The sequence below is a fragment of the Olea europaea genome, chromosome 10 (genome assembly GCF_002742605.1).
Source record: "Olea europaea var. sylvestris chromosome 10, O_europaea_v1, whole genome shotgun sequence".
Lineage (NCBI taxonomy): Eukaryota > Viridiplantae > Streptophyta > Magnoliopsida > Lamiales > Oleaceae > Olea > Olea europaea.
In genome coordinates this window covers 7,679,483-7,690,785 of record NC_036246.1, presented here as the reverse complement: position 1 = coordinate 7,690,785, position 11,303 = coordinate 7,679,483, and the positions used below count along the sequence as shown (strand labels likewise).

General features: G+C 36.3%; 1 protein-coding gene and 1 pseudogene across 2 annotated transcripts; both read right to left on the bottom strand.

Annotated features, from left to right (window-relative positions):
* Positions 1-563: 563 nt before the first annotated feature.
* Positions 564-6,626, bottom strand: LOC111401100 (ultraviolet-B receptor UVR8-like). Of its 2 annotated transcripts, none has more exons than XM_023028658.1 (12): positions 6,260-6,626; positions 5,488-5,674; positions 4,904-5,050; positions 3,953-4,034; positions 2,801-2,956; positions 2,472-2,645; positions 2,163-2,234; positions 1,961-2,032; positions 1,748-1,866; positions 1,456-1,541; positions 1,313-1,365; positions 564-883 (listed from the first exon to the last, which is right to left on the bottom strand). In XM_023028658.1, exons 1-12 carry the CDS (start codon positions 6,363-6,365, stop codon positions 815-817), a joined length of 1,323 nt encoding a protein of 440 aa, XP_022884426.1. In that variant the 5' UTR covers positions 6,366-6,626; the 3' UTR covers positions 564-814. The 2 variants fall into 2 exon arrangements, with proteins under 2 accessions (XP_022884426.1, XP_022884427.1); XM_023028659.1 differs by having other exon boundaries at positions 1,471-1,541; positions 6,260-6,622.
* Positions 6,627-7,589: 963 nt separating this feature from the next.
* On the bottom strand, positions 7,590-11,303 carry LOC111400243 (annotated as a pseudogene).

Genomic DNA, 11,303 nt, shown 5'->3' with positions numbered 1-11,303 from the left:
TTTTTTTTTTTTTTTTTTTTTTTGGGTGAAAACCATACAAGAGCTTAATTTTATTCTCCATATTATTTGTAAAGGATATTGGAAAATTAAAATTTATTTGATATGTTCTGACTACTTTTGGCATTGGCAAAACTTTTAAAAAGTAAAAAATTGCTTCATAAAATAGGATTTCCCTTTTCAATAATTTTTTGGAGGTGCTTTTACTAAAAGAGGCCTCCTATTCTAAAAGTGATCTTATAAGAAGTCACATTGGATTAATTTTCTCTAAAAGCTCTTTTAATTAGAAAAACACTCTCATAAAATTAACTAAATGAATTCAAAAGCGGCTTTTGAATCTCGAAAGTGCTTTTTAACTTTTCTAAAGCTATGTCAAACGGACCCGAAAGGTAACATCAAGAAACCCTTCTACAAAAGGGCAAAAGTAGACGAAAAAACTTCGCCAAACGAGCACAATGTGTATCGTATTGCATAACTATCAGCGGACAGAATTCACATGTTATTTATGGCTTGTGTTTCAATAGGGTGGAGTGTATAGTAATCGACACTATCGTCAAACATGTCAATGAGATTTTCTTGAAAACATCTACCAACACCAAATAATTCCCACATAATATACTGATTAATTAGTATGATATGATTAACAAATTGCATCAACAATACAAGTCATGAAATTACAGTAAGCAGGAATTATAATACGCACTTAGGTATCTGTCAGCTACAGAAGACCTACACGATAAGTATTTTGTCCAAGCAACCTACAAGCAAGTTTAAAGGCATCAAGGACATGCACTACACCTCATGGAGGTCGAGAAATTCACATCCGCATCCTTTTTACATCACTGCCAGGGACGTTTATGTCGTTTGCATTACCGCCAAATGAGACCTGCAGTGACAATTATGTTCAAGAGATGTCCATTCTTTTTCGTATAAGCAGTGAGTGGAGTAGATTACCACTTCAAATAAAGATGAAAGCAAAAATCAATTTATAAGGGTTTTGACTATTACTTTTAAGAAGGTTAACATTTTAAGATGAAACCCTAATTCTTAATATGGTATCATAAGCTATTAAGCTTAAAAGAACAATTTGATCCGATTAAGGCGCAAAAAATAAGCACACAGATTTCAAAATTGATTTGCTCAAAAAATGAGCCTCCATCTTGTGGAGACATGGTAAGTATAAAATCGCACATTAAATAAAGATTAAAACATATACCAACTTATAGGCGGATACTTCTCTTAAGAAGGTTGACCTTTTAAGATAGAATAAGTTAGTTGTGTAACGATGCTAAGATCTATATAAAGATGAACTTACATTTTCATTCGGAACGACGGCATATCTGTCAGACGGTGAGACCAAACCTTTTTCTGTAAATGAAAAACATAAATATACTAAGATCAGGTCATGCTAATTACAAAAACAATTATAACTATGAATGTGGAAATCATAAACAGAACCTGACGATACGTCACCTTTTGAGACCTCTATCTGCTGTCCACTCGATCCATCCATACTCAGTACCTCTATGATCTTTGGGATATTTCTGAAAAACCCAGTGGAAAATTGAGTTAAATTCCACATTCTTCATATAAGAACCACAATTTTGATATAGGAATTTAACTTTTACTGATTAGCTATCACTGTAGTGGTTTGTAAGCAAAACAAAACAGCATGAGTTACAGAAGTCGACTTCGGATGATCGATCACAAGATATTCAGAATTAAAATAAATGGTTTGGTATAGTATTACCTGTCAAGAGTATCCCCATGGCCAAGCTGACCGTTTGTTCCCCTCCCCCACGAAAACACATTCTGCATTTCAGTGACAGCGAGTGTATGCCTCCAACCACAAGAGATATGAACTACTTTCTGCCATAAATTTTAAGTGGAAAACCTTAGAATCAGACACTGATTTGTGCATTTGGAACCGACAAAGTAGCAGCATTGAGAATAAAAACTATGCCTGATCATGTGGAAATTTGACTTGTACAGGCAAACAATGATCAACGTTGTCGCCAACACCAACTTGTCCAAACTGTGCACAGATAAATAAATCAATGAAGAGAGCAATTTAAAGTTAGTTAAATATAAAAGATGTGCTTGACAATGATATGCACAATGAGATTATGTTGAAGCTAAATCAAGAAGAAACTAGAATTCTGAACCTTATTCCAGCCCCAACCATAAAGTTCTCCGTCGGTTGTCACTGCCATGGTATGTCTCCAACCACCAGATATCTGGGAGCGAAAAGGAAGAACATATAAGAACCTTAAAAACATGAATAGTACAAAAACAATATAGTTTCTTCGTTTCCCCTGTGATCCACATTTCTAATATCTAAGGCTTTACAGAATACAATAGAAATTTTCTGATTCATTTCAAATTAAAGCCAAAAGAGTGAGGAAAATAAGTGGAACCAAACATACCCCAAGAAATGACGCAAATTTATAACATTTGTCGGAAAGGACAATTACCTTAGATATACATTTTTCACGCAAAGATTGTAGTTTATGAGGGATTAGGTGGTCTTCAAAATCTCCATGTCCTAGTTGACCGTATTTGCTCCACCCATAAGTATACAAACTACCCATAGTGGAAACAGATATTGTATGCCGCCATCCACATGCCACCAGAACCATCTTTTCTCCCTGCAAATTTTGATTACCATGAGTGGGGGGGAAGGAAAGAAGGTGAATGGGACTAAGTTGGAGATTCATTTTAGTCCCAGGGTCGATTTTTATGTGATTTTCACGAGCTGTTTTTGACGTGAAAAAATACGTGGATATTCAGAGTACCAACATACCTCGACAGTTGAAACTTTCTCGGGAATCAAGCGGTCATTTCTATCACCTAATCCTAGATTTCCATATCGACCCCACCCCCAGCCATAAAGCTCACCATCTTCTGTTACTACAGCTGTATGTTCAGCACCAGCAGCGACCATTTTGATAGATACTCCCTACAAAAAGCACAAGTAGTTTATCTATAAAATGTTCAAAACACTTACCCAGAAATATTAATATTAAATGGACAAGACAGAGTGTCTCTCTGCTTGCAACTGATTTTATCATGCTTAGCCGGTTCCATATTAGTTTTTTATGCGCAAACACTATGCACAGAAAAATAGTTTAATCATAAAAAATGAAACTACTGTTTTCTTTGCTATTCTTTTTCACTTATTATTATTATTATTATTATTATTATTATTATTATTATTATTATTATTCAGTTTCTACTGTTTTTGGTGGGGTTATGGATGATTACATGAAAGCATTGACCAGAGAAGAACTTTTAAAAAAGTTTATGCTTTCCCAAGCTAAAATTGAAAATCTGATTTCTTAGGCTCTGAAATGCCCAGAAACAATGAAAATCCATTCAGAATTGTATGCTTTTGTAATGCAACTAACCACCACACAGCCTTCCTTCAAATGTTCATAAAACAATAAACTTTATGTCGTCCTCGGCGTCAGTGTTGAATCCATCTACTATCCTTAGTCAAAACATTCAGTGATTATAACGCTATATCATTTCTACAATTACTTGGCGTTCTTTTCTCGATCTGCATTTTTTTCCTTGTGAGGATTCATGAAGACAGACCATCTTTTTAACAGTAGAAGAGCTACATATATTGACTATTTGGATCATTATATCTTCATAGGCATCACATGAGAATAGAATAAATAACATCACATGAAACTCCAGGTGGAATGACTTGATAATTGGAAAAAATGAAAAGCAAGCTTCAAAATCATTCATTTCCTGTTCACATGAATACTTTCAGTGAACTCTGTTATGCTTATGCAACAGGCATATATAGCATTCTGTTTCTTTGGACACATTGTATTTTTAATGACTGCAGGAATTAGCAACAGGAGGAGAAAAAGGAAAACACATTTATATTAAATGAGTGACAGAAATAGAAAGCAGCTATAAGAACTTCTTGAATTGATTGTACCTTGAAAGCTTCAATCTCCCGAGGCACGAGAGAATCCTCTGTTGTCCCAAGGCCAAGTTGACCATTTTGATTACGCCCCCAACTTTAACCAAGTACAAGTAAAAAAAAAAAAAATGCAAAATGTCAAAAAGAGTAAACATTCAGCTCATTTAGATGTATCATAACTCAAAACAAACTAAAAATCTAATGTTTCTACATGGGAGAAGTCCAAAAAACTCTTAGATTGAAATGATTCAACATAGGATCTAGCTTTCACACAGGAAACTAATAGCACACAAATTGCAGGGCTCGAGGGGGGGAGGGGGGGAATGCTGTGGTTGCTTCGAGTAATTTGCACAGTTCAAAGAAAAGAATTCTATGTCTTGATTCTTTAAAAGAGGGTCAGGACTGCACCACACCGTTGTCAACAAATGATTAAGCCCATGTTTCGTTAATACCAGTCCAACCATTTTTTATCCATACATTTCGTGGAAACCACAAGTACTATGCACTTATTCACCACTCATTTCCTTATGTTTATAATTTAAACCGTTTATGAAAACTTCCCATACAAGCTTTAACTCAGTAAGATAATAAGCATACTGTTGCACTACAAGTTACAGCAAAACGATACTAGCATTTCCTACATTTCAGAATTGCATAGAAATCTATTTGTCGGGTTATCTAAGTAAATGGGTTGAGATTTACTGGGATAATTGCTCTCTTGTATATATCTATTCAAAGTCAGCAAACATGGAAGTGAAAACAATATTTGAAATTTAGATACTAAAGTATGCCGATATTGTATTTTGTACTTGTGGAGAAAAATGCAAATAGTAAGAGGACGCATGTATAAATCTGCAAGGTAGAACATTTTCCAGCTGATGAAGCTATTTCTTTAGCCCAAACTAATACCAGGAAAGTACATGCAAATATTTATAAGTACATTGAAGGGCTTCGAGCAGAACCAACCTCTGCACTTCACCTTCCATGGTCACAGCCAAACAATGGCTGTCCCCACAAGCAATTTGTTTTATCCGTAGACCCTGTAATGCTTTGATTGGCTGAGGAGAAAACAAGTCACTGGAGTTCCCATGACCCAACCTCCCAAAATCACCCCTAGAATGGTTTGTATAGAGTACAAGTTAGTGTGTTTAACCAAAGACTCTTTTATACATAAATAAATCATGTTGAGTAAATCACCCTGTTTGCTGCAAAAAAAAATTGTGCAACACAAGGAGTTTTACTCCCTAGTGATTTCCTGGATTGACTGATTAGGCCTCATTATATTGAGATAGTCTTGAAGTACAGTGTCCAAACTACAGTAGCTACTTTATATACTGAGTGAGGTGTTCAGAAACTGGAAGCATATGTGTCTTAGCAATCTTAAACAGAATTTTGCAAGAATGCAAGATGTTTTTGAATTCCCGAAAAAGATTTTGTGAAAGTAGATCATCAACATCCATTCATCTCCAAAATTCATTTGTTATGACGCTTTTGACAAACATCAAAGAATTCCAAAATCCAAATTGTTGTAGATAGAATAGAACACCTACCACCCCCAGCTATATACTTGCATTTGCGACTCCGAGTATGCAGTTGTATGGTCAGCTCCACAAGTTACAGATACTATTTCTTGTCCATCCAATGCACTCAATTGAGTCGGGGAAAGCCGGTCTTCAGCATCCCCATGGCCTAACTGCCCATCTTCTCCCCTTCCCCAAGAGCAAATAACATTTCCGACTGCAAGATATGCAAAAGACCATCATCTTCCAAAAGGTTTAAATATTTAAAGCACTTATGACTTAACATTTTTAACAATGTTTGACATCCATAAATTATCAAAGTAGCAATTTTGTTTTATGAATTTAATCTATAAGAGATCATAATTACGAGAGCAGAGTTTACAATCAGATTGTTTTTATACATTGCAAGAACATGTAACATTTTCACAATGTAATAAGACTAACATCTACAATTTTTGTCTATTCAGAAATTTGGCAAAACAGAACCAAGAGCATACTCCCATACTTACAAAATTGTGCAAGGTTATCAGTTTAAAGTTACAGAGATGCCCCTCCTTACAAAATTCAGAAGGAGCAAAACCAGTTAAATGGAGCATTCTGGTCCATGCAAAAAACATTAAATTACTGAAAAATAGGACAACCTAATTTACCTAAGCAAATCAAAGTCTTCGACAAAACCTAAATGAAAGAATGTGTCCTTCATTATCAATCTCAAATACACCCGTGCCTGTGTACAAATACATGTTTTATACAACTTTACGCTTACAGGAGAGATTGATAGAGATTGTTTTACATAACTTACAGAGTAGAGCAACAGAATGACTAGCGCCAGCAGATATGAGTAATACTCTATGAATTGGCTTATTAACTGTTTCACTGCTACAACGCGTTTGGCCTTCCTCTGCCATCTTTTCCTTAATCTCTCTCACAGTCCTCTGCGTGTTTTCTGAGTATGGATTAAAGGGTTTTAGTCTCCTAGATTTTCTCAAAACTACCGAAACCAAATGAAGGGAGACAGAGAGAGATTATAAAAGTATCTTCAGAGCTCTGAGTTTTTTGCCTTTTCACCATTGAAAAGGACAGTATCAAGTGGGGTACAGTGTATTTATAGTGATACAGATGGCAGGCATGTGCCATTGCTGCCTACTACCCAGTACTTGGTCTTCCTTTGTGGGGAAAATAATGTTGATTTTTTGATACAGTGCATCGAAGTCATTAGACAAAAAGACTTATATAAAACATCTAAATATATACGAAAATCACTTTTTTCTAAATTTATTTTCCATTCTCACGATAAAATAGTAATTTTGAACATAAATCATAATTTTTAACTACAAATTCTTCAAAAAAACCAATTTTCACTTCAGACAAATATCTCCCAAACAAACATTTAAGTCTCTCTTGAGAGAGTTGGTGCAGCAGCAGTGCTTTCTTTGTACAACCCCCAAGCAAAAGGGCTACTAGTAAGGAAAAGTCCACGATGTACTTGTGAATTTGACAACTTGGTAGGTAGCATGCTTTAAATCCTGTCCCCGAGTGGTATAGTACTTTGTATTATCAGTGTGCTTCTTGCACAATTAATAGCAGAAATCAAGGCCACAAGAGAGAATCTACGGACGAAACCCTCGCCAAGGCAAGAAAGAACTAATTAGCTAGGTATTAATTAAGAATCTTGCTACAAGTACAGAAATTTTAACATTATGTTTTATAGTTGTCACACACAAGAAGTGGGGCTCGCGATTATTTAGTACAACAATTTTGACATTATGTTTGATAGTTGTCACACACAAGAATGGAGCTCACGATTAAAATAATCGCGAGCCCCACGATTGTTAGAGTACTGTATGTGTACATAGCATTTTCTATTAAGTAATGCAAATATGTTACATGTATAAACCAATTTGTTAGATTGAGTCAACAAGTAGCATTTCGTTAGAGTTTCGACAAAAATCAAAGTTAAAACAGTCAATAAAGTATTGCCGTCTCAGCACCTGTAACTGTCATATACAATTTATCTGTACAAACAGTTTTGTTTAATTAATGGGGCTTCACATCGATCCCTTCCATTATTCAATACATCTTTTCAATTAGTCTAGCTATCAATTCACTCAACCACCACCTTGAACAAAACGAGGGAAAACGTAACAACTATAAACAATTCACTGCTTATAAATAATTGTCTCCTAATACAGCTACACACAATTAAGATTATACTCTCCTTCAAAGTATTTTGGGCCTCAGGAACCAAAATTTCTTGTGAGCAGACAGAGATCTTACATTGAGAACGAACCACTACAAAAGTTTCTATCCGTGCACAGTCAGTCTATGCACAATCCTAAATTTAGTTTACAGACAAGAAGTTCGGAAGGAAAAGATAAAACTGAAGAATAAAGTTATCTTGCAGGTTAAAATAACAAATTTAACAACCTAAAAAATGTATACAGATGTTTCCATATCTAACATGAGTCCTGGAATATGGCATTAATCAGGGTAGAGGAATTGCCAGTCATCTTCTCGGGTACAAGAATCGCCAGTAGACAACCCGTTGATGAAATCATAATCTTGACTTACAGCAATGTCATGCCATGGTGACTGGCTGTCTTCGGAGAGGTTCGGGTCTTGGTTATTGTTAATAGTGGAGCACCACTCGACTGACTGATTAGCTCTGACGTGCGTAAACAAAAATCATCAAAATCGTCTGGCAAAAGTAATTAGGTTGAATCATTGGTCAAGATGTGAAAATTATGAAACAAACCAAATAGCAACAAGAAGGAATGCGATTTACTTTTGTCTTTGCAGTAAAATCCAATCGCCAAGGATGGGTCAACCGAATCCAGAGGCGTGTGCTGCACAACATTGGAAGCACATCCAAGAATATTACATCGAAAAGATGCAGAAAACAAGCATTTAAATACAGAATGAAAGGCAAAAGGGAAAAGAAAAAGAAAACTTTGAGCAAATTTGGTCTAAGTATCAACTTACTTGCAATGATAAGATGAAGTATCGAAGTCTAAATTATCCAGCTTAATATCAAGAACCTGTTAGTCAATCAAATGATAAGAATTAATCATATTTGTACATTATCATATACAAGAGCTTCCACAAATGAAATAGGTACAAAATATAAATAAGAAAACAACCTTCTATATTAAGTCTATCTTTGACTCATGTTTATAAAGAGTTCTTAAACACTCGGGACCCATGAGTACTATCCACTTCCCTATTCGTTGCTATCTATTTATAATTAATACCGTCCAATGGAACAAAAAGAAAATAAACCTTGAAACTGAATGGCTGTGATAGCTGATTGAATATACATGATCTACACCGATTTTAATCTTTACATTACTTGGATGAAAAGTTGCGATAGCATGTTCTCCAATGTAAACAAACTAAGAGCATGCTATCGCAAAAGTAAGAAATTCTAGAACGTCCAAAAACATAATGACTGGCTAAAGTGTTTTCACACATTAAAAAACATGCTAGTATGGATTATGCATTAGGATGGGTGGTTTTCAGCAAGTGGAGTGGGTTAAAAATGGGTTATACCAAACTGATAAAGTAATTGCGTGATTATATTGTAAACTTGTTCATAATGCACTTTCAAGTTCTCAGGTTTTGATTTGAAAAGTCATCTAACTCACGCCGATGAAGATGATTGTTGGGCATTAGTAAAACCTCTTACACGTTGATACTTGTTTTGCTAATCTGTTCACCCTTAGCACAGTTGGATAAACATACTGGCTATATCCTGAGGTCTTAATATTTTTAATTGTCATACTGATAAACAAATTATGAAGGGGAAAATGAACTTCACATGCATGGATAGTATTTTCAAATCCTTTATTTATTACCTTATTTTTAATTTCAGCTGTGATATAGACATTTGATCATTTCAAATTTTGGGCATTTATTGGATTTGAAGGTTGGGTATTAATGGTTAATTTTCATTGGGCACCTCTAAACTGTCAACAGAGCAAGCAGGAACACTTTTTACTTTGATTATCCTACAAGAAGTGGAAGAAGTAGAATTTTAACTACAAGGCACTTCCAAATCCACAGGCTGTGAAATATAATAACATACCTCAGGTTGATTTTGTCCAGTCCTAAAACCAATGGAAATAACAAGAGGACAGGAGTCCAATCAACTTGGCCTTAGAAAACTCAAACAGGTGTCTTGAAATATCCTCAACACAAAGATCAGGAGCTCCACCTCTTTCCCCATTTTCATCACCAGAAACCACGTGTATAGCCCATCATATTGGACAATTCCCCACACTTAGTTCCATCCCTCTTACTACGAATCAAACTTTTCCAGGTGCGGCACATGGCATATGGGCCTATCCATGATCCCGGAGCAAGGCCATAAGCTGTTCTAGCTTGGAGAAGATTGTGGATAGAGTAACGTGAGTCCTTGGAATCCCCAAAAAGTTGCAATATTTCAATGTAACTTTGATCGAGTGGCTGCATAGATAGAATCACACCAATACGACAATATGAACATATCTACAGAACATAAAACTGGAGATGGCCGAAATCATCGTGTTATCAGAATTTCAATTCAAACTAATCAAATTCTGCATGAACGAAAATTACCTTCTGCCGAGATTTCCTCCATGATCTTCCTAATTTTTGAATAAGGAATACCTGCACGAATGGAAATAAATCATCATGGACTTGTTATGAATGTTGATATGGCCAGTATTTGTGACAAAGCTAAAGAAAAGCATGGAGTGAAATGCCTGAGCAACTAGCATCTGACTACTTCAAATCATGCAACCCAATTGACATCACTGGTATACTTCAGATCTCCAGCAGGCAGAAACCCTACAAATCTACCAGCATAATTTTCATTATCATTCGTCAATATGCACGTTTACTCCAAGTACTATAGGGTTAGCTTTCCCATATGTGATTAAAATCCGTGATGAGAAATCATTCTGAGTTGGATCAGAACACGAAGAATTACCATCATCGTCATCTTGAGAAACTTGATAGCAAGCACCCAAAAGCCAAATGTCGTCTTGGTATAACGACCCAAATTTTTACGTTTGGAATCATTATAAATTACCGTGTTGACCTCTAAAAATGGCTCTTCCACGTGGCCAACTTGTAGCTACTCCACGTATTCCTCCCTACGAAATGAACAAACTGTCAGGCGCACACGGCCGGAACCAACGGGGGTGGCGGCCGTATACACTCCGACGGTCAAGTCAGGTTTGGGTGGTCGGAACAGTGTCCAGGGACTACACAAATCAATCAGTCAATAAAGGGGGAGGAGAATATATAAACTTGTTATGGAGTGCTATCTATTGAGAGTTTCATTACCTCTGCTTCTGGCCAATCTTTGGGTATTTATAGATGGTATGAACCGTGGGATGTGGAACACGTGTATACATCTGACGGTATGAAGCGTCTGCTCATAGGCGTCAATCAGCCGCGCTTGTAGAGTGGGCGGACAGTTTGTTTCCCCCGAGTTGAATTGACATAAAGTTGATAAGTCACATCAAATAGCTTTATGGGGGACGTCAAATCAATTTAAACCTTATATGCAGAGCAAATCTTAAATTGGCAGCGAATCTTCTAACGGGGGTTCAAGCCACTTGAACCCGACCTCGGAGACGGGACACTTCGGCAGATCAGTGACAGGAATCGGTGTATCACTTTGGAGAGGCTTCGGGAGGTCGGAGTGGTCTATTTGATTTCACCGGCTTCGGAGTGGCGAGATGACACTTCGGTACTTCGGTACCGAGGCTCGTAAAATGAGGCGTAACAGTGGTCCCCTAAATCTGAGAATGAATATTTATATTATACGTGGATTTGTTTTCCTGACCGGATCGCGGCAT